Genomic DNA, 16,734 nt, shown 5'->3' on the forward strand with positions numbered 1-16,734 from the left:
GTTTGGTTTTGAGTGCCCTAGTGACTTAGCACCATTTAGAGTTTGCTACTGTTGACCAGCTGTTAAGGGGAGCCCTTGAATCTCATGTAGTACTGCATGAGAGCTGCTTTTCACTGGTTGCTTTCTCTATAAAGAATGAATAGAAAGAGGTGAGGAATTTTTTTTGAGAGCTAGCTGTTTTGATGCTATCTTTATTCACTGATAATGTTGTCCTTCAGTAAAGGCATCACTGAAAGTGGTGTTAGAACAATGCTGCTGTGGACACTGATACATAACCTCATTATAATTCCCTTGAGTAGCCCAGGCATGGGTTATTTTTTCAGTTTCTGTAACTATTCACCCTGCAAGTGTTAGAAATGTGTGTGCTCAATTGTTTTTTCAAGGTCTGCTGAATCCATCATTGAAGATATTTATCACGGAAGAAGTGAGCCCTATGGTTCTGAACTGCTGCATGAATTTCTTAAATTATTACCAGAAGCAGAGGAGGTAAATAATGGTTTTACATGGAACTTTTTTTTTTTTGTGGAGTTCTACTGCCTGGGATTCCACCGTGAAGGTCTGTAAAAGAGGAATCCCAAAGCCTTCCTGAGGCCAGGGGATAGGAAACCACTGAGTACAAAGGTTTAATATTCATTTGACATATAGTATTGAGGTTGCAGTGTACTCATTCCCTTCACATCATGGAATTTCACCTACTTTTAAGGTGCTTCTTAATTAAGGTAGTGATAAGGTATTTTTGTTTCTCTGATGTCCGTTACGATGTCCCCTTTGTCCCATAAACATTTTACCAAGCCCTATGGAACCCTTCTGTGTGCAGTGTAGATAACTCTGCTCTGGAGGGGTCAGAAAACTCAGAGTCAAAGTATATCCTAATGCAAGCAAATTAAGTTTCACTTCTTTGGCACCTGCCTCATGCTTTCCAGTAGCAGTGCCCGTGAGTTGAATACTGGTGAGCCCTCTGCTACTGTCTCCCCTCCCTTCTGGTTTGCTACCTGTGTTGTGTATCTGGGGTCTGCCTGCTCCTGGGCCTGGGTTGTTGGCTTCCAACAGGGCAAAAAGGCTGCTGTGCACCCATAGAATTTGCTAATGTGGCTCAGTGCTCCAAAGGAGATGTGTTAAAAGGCTCAGAATTACCAGCAGCTTCTGCCATGTCCCCGTGCTCACCATATGACCAGCATGCAAGTGTTGCTTTCTCTACTGCCAGTCCTAACCTTCAAGTCCATTCACATAATTAAAGAGGTGAAGCTTCATGGACTGGCCTGGGAGCCTTGCTTAATGATGCACAGTTCCTTGTCTGCTCCTGTATTTGTACTGACCCATTTGTATGTACTTGAACGAAATGTATACCACAAACTTGGCAAAATTAGCGTTAGAATTGCTTGAGTGCTCCACATCAAAGCCATGGCTGAAACCTGGGAAATTGCTAGTTAATGTCCACATATAGATCAGCTTCAACTCACATGCTTTACCACTTCAAGGTCATACTGTCAAAGTGCTGTTTCCTCTGTGCAGCAGCAGATCTCAGATCCAGTCAACAGCAAAGCATGTTGTATTGTTTTGCTGTCAAATATATAACCCTAAACTGGGCTGCTTTTGCAGGGAATCTTGTAAAAACGGTGTTTAGTTATTACATTTGGTAAATATATTTTTTAGAGTTGGGGGATATCGACAAGTTGAAATGTAATTAATCTGGGAAAAAAAGAGGTGACAGTAGTTCTGGGAAATCAAAACTGTTCCCTCTTCCCTCTTTATTTGAATTTCAGTACATATTCCTTTATTTAAGCAGAATTTATCTCCTTTGTCTGAAAGACACCGGAGAACAGTGAAGTGACTCCTAGTTAACTGTGTATATTCAGCAATTTTTTTCTTCTTTTCCTCTTTTTGGTTTAGATCTTGGTTGTTATTTTACAAGTAGAAGATATTTCAAATAGCATACTCCTATGTGATATAAATGCTGTAATTCAGCTAGAATTGTAATGTTGGTTGTTGAATTTTGTCAGAAATTGTCTGCAATACTCAGCCAGGTGCTTTAGATATACAGTAGGTGCTGCTAAGAGTGAGAAAGTATATATATTTCCTAGTGGATGATTTGACAACAAGCCTGCCCCTCAAGATAGCAGGGCCAGAGCACTTAAGTGCTTTTAAGGAAGCACTTGAGAAATTAATAGAAGAGATTTTATGGCACAGAGAGGTAGTAGAAATTAAAGGGGCATTAGATGTTAGCGGTTCCCAAGGGAAGGCTGGAAAGAGGCATGTTCCCATTATGAGGTTATTTGTATGTATTTAATTAGTTCCATACTTCAGAGGTCTCATTGCTCACCATCAGGAAAAGGAAAGACCCCCTTTCCCTTTGTTATTCTCCCTGTAATTGTTTAACTTTTCGAGAGTTTTCCCCATGAGAGCTGGGGTTGGGGGCGCAGGACAGGGAGAAGATCCTGAGTGTGAGGGACTGATGCTTGTGCTGGTATGGAAGAAAGTTTCAGTGCCTTCATGTCCTCATGCTTCAAGTGTTCAAAGAATAAGTGGGTACAATAACTCATTTACTACTGTGGCTCCTAAAATTTTGATGTAGCCAGTTAAAAAAAATTGTTCTCTTTATGAGCCTCGGAGCTTTTGTTGTTCATCTTCCTCAGCATTTTCTTTCCCTAAATGTATGTGCATTGTTCTCCTTGTATGTCCCTTTTTTATTAGTTTATTATCTGCCTCCCAGTCTGAATACCTGTCTCCTGGAATAGTGATTCACCATTTGCAAAGGCGAAGCCATCAGAACTATGCAGTCCATCTCCACATACAAATAATCCAAAATCACTTGAGATACCAGATGAAGTGGTGTTATTTGTTCTGCTGTTCCCTATCCTGTTTAATAGTCCCTAATTTATTTTTGATCCGGTTGTCTTATCACATGAGATAGCTTTGGCAAGGTGTCATCACGTTGGCCTCTCCCTGAAGAATGTTGCACCCATCCTCAGCAAGGGTTCTCTGAGATTACCCTTCCATACTTCCTGCTCTCCTGAAGACCTGCCTTGTTGTTGCAGGGATTGAGAATTGCTCTGAGCAGAGACTTAAGCAGTCAGATCCTAGAAGGTTAGTTGTTATTCAGCTACCAATGCTAACTGTCCTGGTGTAACCGTGGGTGGGCTTCTGCGGTTCCTCTTCGTATGCTCCTCTTTTCAGCAGCTCAGATATTTACAGTCACATTTCTCAGTAGCACAGTTGTCTTGCAGGCTGGATTGAGAGCCAACTGGCCCCTGCCAGGCATGTGCTCCACCCCAGTGACTCTGTTAGGAGTTGTCTTCTGCTTTTTCTTTTATACAGCACCATAAATCCTTAGTCTGTGAAAGTGAAAGGAGAGAGAGAGGAACACCATTCCTGGTCATAGCTGTAGAAAGGGCAACTCTTGGACCATCACATTTCTTCTTTTTTTTACCAACCACCTTTACGGTTTATCTAGTGTGAATAAACACTGGCTTTATATTCCAATCTTATCTTATCTAGAAGTGGTGTGATATATAGTCACATTACCTGAATGTTCCCCTGGTCACCAGTTTGACGTATGTGACATATTTTACATCATTTGAGTCCATGTTATCTCAGGTACCTGATGGATGTTCCAGTGTCTTTGAGATGGGACAGCTTTTTGACAATGGAGGCTAAATACTCAGGCTAACAAATACATTTAACATCTGTTGTCTTTAAAATTATTCTTTATTTTTGCAGTATTTTAATGTGGCAACTCTGTTGACATGTAGAAATAGGTGTCAGTGCTAGTAATTTTCTAGCTGTTTTCTGTGAAAAATCCCAGCAACTACAAAAGCTGTTGCGATTTTTTTGTATAAATGGCAAATAATTGGCTCTTTGGGTGTTTTTTGTCAAACTGATTGAGACCATTATTGAAATATTGGCACTGCAGTGAGGTCTTCTGTCAAACTGAAAACATTTGAGTATTTTCAAATTAGACATTTGAAAAAACTTGACAAGTTCTTGAAGCTGGCAAACCTGGAGGTTGCTGCAAGGCTCCGCTCAATGTTTTGCTGGGGGCTGTTGGTGTGGCACCAGCCCAGCCATTATACACTGGTTTAAAAAAAAAAAATCAAGAAAAGGTTTAAAAATTCTCAATACATTAACAAGTAAGGTGAGATCACTGATTTTGTGTAAGCCTTGTTAGAAGTCCTGCTGTTTGTACCTTAGTGTGGTGAGCAGTTTTGTGCTTCATCCATTTGCAGCTCATGTTTTTTTCCAGGGAGCCTGTCTTGACTGAAGTAATGGCTTTCTCTGCTGTGTCACTTCTGAAAAGATTCCTAGCTGTTTCCTAACAATATTGTGTTAAAGTGGCTGACAGCTGTCATTTACTGGCATCCTGACCAAAGCAGAGGAGAAGCTTTTAGCTGCTTTTATGTGCATATCATTGCGATCTTCAGCAGGCCCAGACTGGTAAAGCTGAGAGAGTCCAGTATTTAACAAGCTAGAATAGCCAGAATTTGTACTTTAAATATATACTGAAGAGAGCATATCATGCTGCTGATCAGCTCACCCACACACATGCACACCCAGGTTACCAACACAACGTCTTAACTTCCTTTATAATGTCTCAAGCCTGTCCTTTGCTCGTATACTCTCTTTTCAAACCCTAGTCATCTGTCACCTGCTTTGCTGGAATTGTTTTTGTCTGTCAGCTCTACCCTTTTCAAACCATGTTTGTGTAGTTATCTACCCCCACCTTTCCTCAGCCAGTGTTCTATATGGCTGATGATCCTTTGCGTTTTTCATCTCCTGCTTCCTTTTTCGCCCCTTATGATGGCTGCAGGTTTTTTTCCTTTTTATCATTTGTTGACAGAGGTTCACTGCTGCCCAGGCATGTGCCCCATGTGCCTCCCCACCTAATACATGAGCTGCTTTCCCACGTGCCCTTGTAGTTGGATTCCACTGTGATGCTTTTGGGAGTATTTGGTATTTTTCAACTCTGTTTTTCTTTAGTGCCCTGAATGCTTGCAATGGCATGGAAATACATATTAAAAACAAAACAAAAACAACAACAAAAAAAGATAAAATCTTTACTCCTCTGGACTACTGCACTTGGCTTCACTTATTTATTTGTAGCATGAGGAATATTTGACTTATTTGCCAAGAATGTGGAGAAATACTTAGTTACAAGCATATACGAGAAGGAGTAGTATACAGATTTGCACTTTTCTTCAAAGGTCCTGCATAGGAGTCCAACATACCTGTTTTATGTTTTATAAAGTTAAAATCCCAGTAGATGTAAATAAGTGCTACTAGTAACTCAAAAATGACTGAAAACTTGAGTGGCAGGAATGCAGTAGCTTTCCTGTCTGTGGTGAATAATGAGATATTTGCAATAGGCATATCTACTCCAATTGTTCATAAATCAAATCAAAGACTGGCCTTTCTGTTTCATAACTGTTTTTAAAATGAAGCAAATTACATATGTGAGAACCTTCTATATCTAAAATCTGATTTAGTGTGCATGGGCATGCATGGACAGTGCAAATGCATATTCCATATACAAATTAATGAAAAAATAAATTAGTAACTCTGCGCCAAATTTTAGTAATACAGAACTGAGCATACACTGTAATTATACTCTCTTGCATGTATACAATACACTGCCATATCTTGGTACATGACTGCATACCGTTGTGGAAAAGATTTTGTTGTGAAGATGGGACTCTGATGGAGTTATTCATTGTGATTTTAAAATAAACCACATTTTTTAGCTCTTTTCTGTTCTCACACTAATTATAAACCTCTCTAGTGTATCTGTTAACATGATTAGTAGTGAAAATTGTTGTCGGTCCCCACAGTTTGTTTGCAGTTCCTGGCTGCCTTTGAATTTGCCGTTCACTTCTAGGAGCCATCAGAGAATCTCCGTTCTCCTTGGGAAGAGTTGGAGAACGCGGCTGCAGAGAGTAGAGGCCAATCCTATGGGCTTTTGAGTAGGCTCCCTTGGAACGTGTAGGGGCAGCAATCCAAAATGGGTTTCAGTAATTCTTAGCTCTGCTGTTGAGAAGCTGTTCTTTTAGTTCATAGGTAGTGTCAATTAAGTCAAATATCTTTTTTTTTTCCCTGCTTTATGGTGAGATAACTGGTCTTTTTCAATTATGAAATTTCTGATAATGACAGACCAGAAAATAAATTGTTGTCTTTACCTTAGCTGTTCCCCATACTATTGACTGTTGTAAGGCCAAGTTAACAGACGATTTAGTCTCCTGTGTTGAAAACTCAGGATGAAAAGGACCTTATAACTCTTTGGTGTTTCTGTTTATGGAATGGGTCACTATCCTTCACCTTGCTTGGATTTTGGGCTTGTCTGATGAGCTGCTTTCCTGCTTCTTGAAAAGGTACTTTTGGTCATGTATGGCAGAGACAGTGGGGGTTAAGCTGGCTGATACGGGCTGGAAAAAGTGTAACCAGGATGTGAGCAGATCTTTGTTTTAAGATTGATTACAGACTGCCTTTTGGATTGACTACTGCCCAAAGCTTTTTGCACTGTGACATTCACACCCCATCCCACCCATCAGAAGGCAGCCTCGTCAATGCCTTCTGCTATGCACATACAGGAAAGTTCCTCATCTGGATGAATTCTAGGATTTAGTACTCCTTTGTACCACTCCAGGCATTTTTCCTAATATAATAAGGTAGAAGAAAGAGGATTTCATCCAGTTTCTGTAAGATTAACATTCCAGATAGATAACAGTGATTGCTAGTTACTGTCAAAAGTATATTTAAGTATAGTACAGAGAGCATGAATAAGTTAATATTCCTGTATCTCAGGACCTCGTCATTCACTTTTTGTGCATTTAGATCTTAAAATTGCATCTTCCTATAACTGCTTGTGGTTTATATGGCCCTGATTTTGGTGATTTGGGGAGGGTTTTTTGGTAGGTTGCTTTTTTTCTCCCCCTCCCCGCACCTCAAATCTGAATGCCTGTAGCCTTTTCAGGCAACCTGTGATATTTGCAATATTCTGAAGTGAGGCTGGAGAATTTGCAATTTTTGTTGTTCAAGTTGCAACCACTATTTTTTGGAAGCTAGATTAAAGGACAACTGCACAGACTAACTGAGATAGTAGATATCTCCCACTGCCCACTTTATGATGGAGGAAAAAGTGTTTATTTTGGTTGTGTTTCTTGCTTGTTTAACACCTTAGAAATACCAGGAATGTCAAGTCTGGTCTTTCCTGGTTTTTGTTGGCAGACTTCTTGAGTGACTCTGTAAATTAGGAGTTTTCTCAGGCCTCAAAAAAATGGTTATGCTGTTTATCTTTAGAAGGAGCTTTTGTCTGAGTGTCCTGCGTTAAAGGGGGTGGTGGATTAGGAAATGGAGTTAGATATTGTGAATAAAAATTGCTCTTTGATTAGAATTCTCTTTCTCAGTCATAAGTGGATATTTGTGTGTGTGTGGTGTTTTTGTTTTGTTTGTTTTTTAATTTGAAAAGTGAGGGTTTTTTTCTTTTCTGTGTTTAATTTGTAATTTTTATTTTCTCTTCATGTGCTCTCAACAATTCTATTTTCTTATAATGTGGGAAAAGAATGGGAATAAAGCAGAACAAAGCTGTTGAAATAATCCTTTTCTTCTGCTAGTCCAGAACTTATTTTAAATCCCTGATTTAGTATAGCGTATGTTGTCTTCCATTACAAATGAGTTATTTTTTTGCTGTGAAAGCAGCAAAATAGCTTAAGTGATTAATTCATAGCGTGGTGTGGATATCTTGGGAAATCATGGTAACCTGATAGCTATTGATGCCCCGCATGTAGTGTTCCTCTCTCCAGGATAGTTTAATATGCTTTCTAAAAGTGAAGACCATCTAGTGTAAATGTGGTTGTGAATGGGCTTTAAGTGTAATGTTATATAAAGGAAAGATGATGGGCTGGTGTGTAAGTCAGTGGAAACATATAACTGATAACTGGGTGTAAACTTGTTGGTTGAATGAAGAAATAGTGTAATTGAGGATGAGCTCTGCTTTTGGACACAGTTGCTGTGTTGGAAGATGTGGAAGGAATTCCAGTTACACTTAAACATATGTGCATGTATTTTCCAGTTCTTCTATATAAACAAGTAGTAAGTATGTGGGCAGATCAGTGGCTTCCAGATCATGCAAATATACGGATTTTGGTGGAGCTGGGAAGGAAGATCGACATAATTAATGCAGTGATATTTCTTTTGCATGTAAATGGTGTTCTCAAAGTACTGACAGCAAATATTTTAAAATGCGAGACTGCATTTATCTTTAAAATATTTCGTATGGATTAAAAAAATAAAAACTCAAGAGCATGAAGTTTACCCCTTAAGAGAGTTTTAGAGGAAAAAAACAAAACAAAACCAAAACCAAACAAATCCCCCCCATAACTTAAAACCTCAGCTGCATTGTGTGAAAGAGATCTATGCAGTCCTCCACTGGAACTTTAAGCTATGCCGAAGAGTATATCACCGTTGTTGAAGAGTCAGGGATCGTTTTTCAGACTATCACATAAGCAGCTATTTCCTGGCCTAACAGCTAGAGAACAGCAAGTTGACTAGCTGGAAAGAAAAGAGCCAGTTCTGCTGGGGAAACTGGAACAGCAGTGTCCTAAACATAGTGGTGAGAACAATCATTGATCAGAAATCGGAACGATGAAATCGGACATTAGAAATCTTTGATCAGAAATCATAGTCACCAATCAGAATTATGGCATCATATTTTTTCCACTGGACTGCGTAGCTATGTGTTTGGGAGAGGAGTGATAGTTTTATTTTTTTGTGATTGGGGTGTGTGGAAATGACAGGAGCTTGGACAGTATAGCCATTCAGTCACCAAGTGGACTTTAATGACTCCTGTTAAATTCACTGCTTTTCAAGGTGTTTCCTTCCAAAGTCAAGTTAATCTTGATCTTTGATAAAATTCTTCGCTAGTGTTTTTTTCTCTTTTCTAGGTAAAGAAATTAAAAGCCTTTGATGGAGATGTATCAAAACTGTCTCAAGCTGATTCCTTCATGTATTTACTAATCCAGGTGCCAAAGTAAGGAGATAGTAGGTTTATTCTGTTCATGATAAATGTTCTCTTTTGACTGTCGGATCTAAACCTGTTTGTTTGTGTGCTGCAGCTATGCTCTTAGGATTGAAGCCATGGTGTTAGAGAGGGAGTTCTCACCCTCCTGTGCTTCTCTACAGAATGACATGAAAATTATAAGACGGGCAACAAAAGGTAATTAAGCATGTTGGGACATGCATAATACTCTTGGTTTTGTTAGCATGTTAATTAGTCCGCATTATGAAGACTAGAGCTTGAATTTCAGGTACCTTAGCTATTAAAGAGAAGCTAACTCCTCTCTGACAAATGCCATCAGGGTGTGCCTGGCAAATCTTTGCTTCCAAAATAAAAAATCTGGACACTTTGGACATACTAGCAATGAGTTCATGACCAAAGCCTACAAGCAGCATGTCCAAAACCGACAGAAGCAAAGGCATCCCTAGCCAGATTTGGTTAAATTGTCTTGCGAGTACAGTTTGCTCATTCATGCATCACTGTCTCCCTGATTGAATGCGGTCATTAAACCTCTCTGGTCATTTTCAGAGAACCATGTAGAAAATCACTGTATAGTTTCCAGATTTGTCTGTATGCCATTGCCTTTAGAGGTGGTAGTATTGATAGGCTAAAATCTTTATTGTAGAGACTTAATACTATTGCTATTTATTTATTTTTTTTCCTCTGTTTTTGTTCTCTATGTTTCTTTACATTTCTCTTGTTCTCTGCATTTCACAAGTTTTGAAATGCTGCAGCTGGTTATTCGTAAGGTAATCTGGTGTCTTCCACTATGCAGGAAAACAGCTAATTTCCTGTTTTCAGTTAAATGTTAATGCTGACCTTCTCAAATGCCTTGAGTGCCTTTTTGTCCTGTTCCTCAATATGAAATTCCTATTTCATGCTGGCAATTTTTTGATGCACTACTGGAGTATTGTTTAGACTGCTTCTAGTGGTATAAAAAGGCACAGTAGTAAAAATATCCAGCTGTGAGCACCAGGACTTAGGATAGTTATTTCTAGTGAAAGAAAAGGGAGAAAAGCCTGGTGTGTTTTTCCCACCAGTGGGGATTAAACTCATCCTTCTTGACTCAGAAAAATGTGCCTTAGCACATGTGCTGTTTGAGTTTGGCCTTCCATTAGGATCTCTTTCAAGTCATTATTCTTTGTGTTTTGAGCAACAGACATACGTGAGGGAATATTTTATGTATAAAAGCAGCCACGTCCTGTTGTCCTTCATGTCCTTCACCCAGGACACCTGGGAACCAATGAATTCATTCCCTCCAGAGGAGACGCTTTGGTCTCCAGCTCCTGCATCAGGCCAGTCATGCAAATCAGACTGACTGAGCTTTCCTGTTTTCAGTCCACTTGTGTCATGTGCTCGTCTCCATTTGGTCTTTTCACTTCAGGGTTTGTTGATAGCCCAAAGTTGTTTAGGAATTAGGTCTCCTATTCCCATCTCCTGTGTTTCTTTCCTTGTAATTAAGCTGAGAGAATATTTACTTAAATTCTAACGCAAATAATCACTAAGGGTTAGGATGGTCTAAATAGCCCGATGGATTCTCATCTAGCCTGCAAATGGATGTCTCTCATATGACACTGAGCAGGCTCTTGCTATGCAAAATCTTTAGAAGTTGCCTTCTTCTCTTGGCGTTATGAAGTTTGGTATCCTCCTTTGTTTTCTCACCTCTTTCTTCCTCCTTGCTTCCTCACCTATAGCTTGTTAGATCAAAAGTTATTTAATTAGTTCTATGTTTCTAGGCTGCTAATACTGAAATCCAAAGATACAAGGGCTTCCAAAATGATAGATTAGTGGATTGTCTTGAGCCGTTAAATGCAGGGTAAACTACAGAATGTGAACTTCGAAGCAAACACTTCCAGCAGTGGGCCCAGGTGGCCAAAAAGGCCAACAGCATCCTGGCATGCATCAAGGATAGTGTGGCCAGCAGGACTAGAGAAGCGATCATCCCCCTGCACTTGGCACTGGTGAGGCCGCACCTTGGAGCCTGTGTTCAGTTTTGGGCCCCTCGCTGTAGGAAAGAAACTGAGGTGCTGGAGAGAGTTCAGAGAACGGCAACGAAGCTGGTGAGGGGTCTGGAGCACGAGGCTGATGAGGAGTGGCTGAGGGAACTGGGGCTGTTCAGCCTGAAGAAAAGGAGGCTGAGGGGAGACCTTATCACTATCTACAGCTACCTGAAAGGAGGTTGTAGCATGGAGGGGGTTGGTCACTTCTCCCAAGTAACAAGTGATAGGACAAGAGGAAATGGCCTCAAGTTGCACCAGGGGAGGTTTAGATTGGATATTAGGAAAAAATTCTCACAGAAAGGGTTGTCAGGCATTGGAACAGGCCGCCCAGGGAAGTGGTGGAGTCACCATCCCTGGAGGTGTTTAGAAGATGCATAGATGAGGTTCTTAGGGACCTGGTTTAGTGCTAGAGTTAGGTTAGGTTATGGTTGGATTTGATGATCTTAAAGGTCTCTTCCAACCAAAATGATTCTATGATTCTATTCTATGATAAAATGGTTTTAAAAAGTATTTACACTGCAATCAAAAGGATTCCACCTTTTATTGTGTTCATCAGTGCGAAATACAGTACCTTACATTAAAACCAGCTCATATGGGCACTTGCAAATTTGGAGTTATTTGGTTTGCTGTGCCACTTACATAATGCTAATTTATTAACTCTTTACAGTTCTGAATTTCTGTATTTTATTTCTAAGGCAATCCCTCTGGTGACTTTTAAATACATATATTGTTTTGTGTTCATATGTGGCTGGGTGAATAGGTATATGAATTCAGACAGAGCACTACTGTGCATTTTGCAAAAAATTGAAATATGTACCAAACAGACTTCTGTGATGGAAAAGCTTTAAGAGGTAGTTTTATTCCATTTGGCTCTTTGCATCACACTGAATATAACTTTGTGCTAAATCACCTTTGGTGTGACTGAAGTAAAATAAATGCTGCTCTGAGTTGGTGATCATACAGAAATAAAACGATGATTCATAGTGGGAGTGGGATAAGCAAGGAAAATTTAAACATTGCTGTTATCTTTTCAGGCCTGATGGCTAAGTCTCCCAAAAAAAGAATAATTGTTCAAAAGTCCAGTCCCGGCAGATGGCAAATAGATTCTGCAGGGTGCAGAACACCTGCCTCATACTGGAATTAGTAGGTGGTGAGGATACCTAACCACTTGCGTGAAACACTTCGCATATTGCAAGATTAGACCCCAAACGTTTTGTTAGCTGCTGTGGATTGCTTTGGAAATACCACACTTGCTCTAAACATATACTTGAGGTTTGTCAGCTGTGTTTGTGAATTTGAATTATATAGTACCTTTTTTTTTTTCCCTACTACCTTTTTAGTTTGTTGTAGTTTCCTGTTAAAATAACAAATTTCACCTGTAAAAGCTTGAGGTGAAGAGGAGTTTGGTAACTGTGTATATTTCTAAACAAACAATTGTTAGACAGCAATTTTCTTGTTCCTTACAGAGTTAATGACCTGTGAGGAGCTGCATTCCATATTGCACTTGGTCCTTCAGGCTGGGAATATTATGAATGCGGTAAGTGACATCCAAAATGGAAGTGGGTGATTGACCAAACTTCCTTGTTAGTTTTGCAGTTCATTGATGTCATGCCTCAGCTGTTTGCTCGTTTCTTTTTTAGGGAGGTTATGCTGGCAATGCTGTTGGATTTAAACTGTCGTCACTACTCAAGCTGGCGGACACAAAAGCGAACAAACCTGGGATGAGTCTGCTGCATTTTGTTGCTCTGGTATAGAAAAACTGTTTGCTGGTATAAGCAGCTGCTACAAATGTAGAGCCATAGATGATAGATAATAGAAAGGGCCGTGTGCCTCAGAAAAAGCAGCTTTCTTGCAGCTTTGATCCTGATCTTCATCTTTCTTCTCCTGCCACCAAATTCACCAGTTTACTTATGTCTGGTCATCCTATCCATGGAAAACTTAAGGGATTTATGTCATGTAAAGGCTTGCCTTTGTCTAATTTACTCATTGTAGCTTTTCTTTTACTTTCCTGAATTCTTGCACCGTGGAAGTGGCTTATTTTGATAAATATTCTTTCAATCTTCCTATTTAATCTTTTGAGTAATGTTTTTGGTAGAGGTGGGGTTTTTTTGTCTCCCTCAGTGACTGAAATGTATTTTTAAAGCAACTACAGACTTTTTTCAAGTTATTTTTCTTTTCTTGAAAACTCTCTGATTTTAGAAGGGAGAGAATTTAAATGCTTCTATATGTGACTTTGGTTATCTGTGTACAAACTGGCTTAACAGATTTCCAGTCAGCCAACAATAGGGTATTAATTGATGTTTGCGCAGGAAACATTGTATCTGCTCGAACAATGGGCATCAGTAAATTGTTCTTTCCCTGACATTCCCTATTAATACATGTGGCTTGTGTTCACTGGCAGAAGCAGCTATTATTGTACACTGCAAAATGGAAGCTGTTGTTTAAAGTTTCCAGTTCTGATCCCTGCCTTTTGTTAAGCGGTGTCCTCCACTCAATTGTGTTAGGATTGAACGAGAAGAAAAACAGTGCAGGAGAGAAACCTTTAAGTGCTTTCCCAGAGGCTTTAGAACTGCTGGACTTAGGGACTTTGGCCTGGTGGTGGAATGTTAATGGATTGTGTGTGTTTTGGTTTTGTTCTGTTTGTTTCAGGAAGCCCAAAAGAAAGATGCTGCTCTTCTCAACTTTTCTGAAAAAATTAGGGATGTTCATGATGCCGCCAGGTAAGTCAAAAGAAAACCAAGAACTTATGATTAGACTGTGACTTGGTATTTTCTTACTTGTGAAAAAATGAAGCTTATTCAGAGAAGTCTTGGCACAAAACCTGAAATCTTTATAAATGTTTACTATAACTTTGAGGGCTTCGTTTCTATTTGCTAGCAGAAGTATGCCTGCAATGTGCCTTCAGGTGTGAGGTTTTTTATGAGATGATCTCCATAGGTTTTGGCAGTTTGGTCTCTGTCAAATACAAATGTATGTGTGTTACTTGTAAGGGATTGAACTAAAAGCATGTTGCTGTTTTTCCTTAAACCAATTTTCATCTGTCTCTGAGCAGGCTACAGTACTTTTCCAAATCTAGTACCAGTACTGGCTCTGGCTTCTGTTAGTTGCTTTTTGATATTACCTTTGCTTCTACATTTCTGTGTTGGATGGAAAATCTGATGGGTTTGGGGCTCTGTATTGTTTTCATCTTAAAGTCTCTAGCTGCATAATTTTAAAACTGAATCTGATTCGTACCTTGCTAACTGTACTTGCTTTTGTGAGACAGTGTGATCTAAAATCCCAAACTAGAAGCCAGCAATGCTGGAGTTCTGTTCCCAGTTTTGCTACTTCCTTGCTCTTGAGCTTTGGGCAACATATTTACATTCTTTTTCCAGCTGTAAAATGGATCCAGTCTCTTAGATCTGATGCAGGGTTAAGTAATGTCTGCAAAGGACTCTGAAATCTTCTGAGGAAAGGAGTGGCCATGGAGTTAATCAGAGAATTTTTGAGGGACCACCTGTGTGGCTCTCTGCCATCCAACCCACACACCTTTTTGGCAGTCTGCCATGTGGCCTGCTGGGAATGTAATTTCCCTCGGCATCCAAGCCCCCTGGCAAACAGCAGGGGAACAGGCAGAATCCCAAATCTGGTGATATTTTTTTTTCTAACCATTTTGTTCTTTAATCACATTTGTTAATGCTGAAAATGTTCCGCTGTAACTCATGCTGACATCTATTCAGGGAATGCACTCTGTACGTGAAAATGAAACAAAATGAAATAAATGTCTCACCATTGGGCATGAGGAAGATCTTTATTATACACAACTGTCATGTACAAGTTGCTCATAAATCCCTCCCAATTAGAGCATGTTAAAACTACTACCATTATGTTCTTTATTTTTTTATTGTCATGCATTCTTTACTTGTAGGCCATCCTCTTCCTCCTTCACAGGCAGAAAAATATGGCCTGTGTCTTCCAGTGCTTTTCTTATTTGCATCTGCCAGAACAGGGAACTAACCTTTGCAGGTGAAGTAGGCAGAAAAAAACCAGCACACATTATATTCATTTGTGTGTGCACTGGCAAACTTACGCATGCTGTCACCATCCACTGCCACGTGCACTTCAGTCAGTCTGCCACAAATTCTTCAGCTTTACTGTTTTAAAGTCGTGCTGTTGGTGAAATGACCTTAGTTAGGAGCATGTGTACAGTCGTTAATTTTTATCATTTTGGAAACTGTAGTGCTTCGATTCTTAGGCAAAGCTCAGTTCTCTTGTGTAGGAATGCTGGAGATTTAGAAGCATTTACCCTCAAAGTGACTAAGAGATTTGGGTGGGAGCTCCCATTGTATGAAACATGGGACTTCCAGGATAAAGCTTAAATTGCATCAGATGTGGTCTTCAATTTCTGAGTTACCTTTCCACAGGAGCAGCTCTGCTGCTGGTATGTGTTAGGTGGATGAAATATTGTGTAACTGCTGGGTTGAGACTGTGTAGGTTGCATTGCTGTGACTGCTTAGAAGAATGTAGCGTGCAATTTAATGATGCCAAATGCTGCTTCCAAAACAGGTGGTCCTGGCTGACAATCCCTTGTGACCCCCTTTTTGTGCCAGCCACTGCACTCAGAACAGTCACGTATTCAGCTGTACCAAGCAAATGATCCGTCTGGAACAAAATTGTTTTTTCCTTTTCCTAGATTAATTTTCAGTACACAGATATGTTTGGCCACCTAGAAAATAAGTGCTAGGACAGGCACCAGGGAAAGAAAAGGAACACCTGGTCAGAGGCAGGGCAGCATTACCCTTTCTGGCGATCAGGTTGGGTGGGACTGGCTGGAGCCAATCGTGAAACCACACCTCATGGGAATCTTTTCAGGTTGCATATAAGAAGAAATGTGCTTATCTCTCTCCTGACTTTTGCTGTCTACTCTGGAAAGATTTCCTGAACAGGCAGGTCTTGTTTGATAGCCAGGTTGCACCTCACGTTAAACATTTTTGAAGCATATTGTGGCTAACCTGTGGTCAACTCCTTCCCCCTCGATAAACATTTTCTGTGTATGCTGTTTTTAGGTTATCCATTGATAGTGTAGAAGCAGAGCTCCAGTCGCTGTCTTTCAAGGCAAGATCTGTTAAAGACAGCGTTCGGCGGGACCCGAAACTCTTTCATCAGATGGAAAGCTTTCTCCAGGTTTGTAGGATATCTGTGTTAATGCATTACTGCTGCCTGAACACAGGAGCATTCCTCAGCTCAGTGTAATTTGTGTGGACATGTTAATAAAGAGAAGCGTTGTTTTAATGTCTACCCTGTCAGTTGTACAAAGGTGTTCCAACTACATGCTGTTTGTCAAGTAAGAGTGTTGGAAGGACTGTGTTTTTACAGGGAGGGATATTGAGTGTACATTGCCTGAGGCTTGTTAGGCAGGCTTGTTTAATACCTGTGAAATGACTGACAAACATCAGGAGTTAAAATACAGGGTGTTTCAAAAAGATGGACCCAATATCAAAGATACAGTGGTTTCAAATTGGGTCCATCTTTTTAAAACACCCCCGTAAGACAATTTGGATTGGTCTCTGGTTTTGTACTTCAGAGTTGCCCAAAATAATAGTATCTGCATGTTATGTTATACTGGAACGTGTCAGTTTTAGCTGAGGCTGTGCTATGCATGTGAATCCTGATTGCTGGATGACTGAAGAGGTATTATTAGAAGCTGGAAGG

The 16,734-nt window shown here is 40.0% G+C and overlaps 1 protein-coding gene across 1 annotated transcript in view; it reads left to right on the top strand.

Moving 5' to 3' along the window:
- The window catches only part of FHDC1 (FH2 domain containing 1), a 37,629-nt gene that overhangs the window by 12,313 nt on the left and 8,582 nt on the right, over positions 1–16,734 (top strand). The window contains exons 4-10 of the mRNA XM_065633615.1: positions 384–486; positions 8,931–9,016; positions 9,102–9,202; positions 12,510–12,580; positions 12,684–12,791; positions 13,693–13,763; positions 16,089–16,206. Coding sequence (XP_065489687.1) covers positions 384–486; positions 8,931–9,016; positions 9,102–9,202; positions 12,510–12,580; positions 12,684–12,791; positions 13,693–13,763; positions 16,089–16,206 — 658 coding nt within the window. The remainder of the gene's footprint in view (positions 1–383; positions 487–8,930; positions 9,017–9,101; positions 9,203–12,509; positions 12,581–12,683; positions 12,792–13,692; positions 13,764–16,088; positions 16,207–16,734) is intronic.

The sequence above is a fragment of the Caloenas nicobarica genome, chromosome 4 (assembly GCF_036013445.1).
Source record: "Caloenas nicobarica isolate bCalNic1 chromosome 4, bCalNic1.hap1, whole genome shotgun sequence".
NCBI lineage: Eukaryota > Metazoa > Chordata > Aves > Columbiformes > Columbidae > Caloenas > Caloenas nicobarica.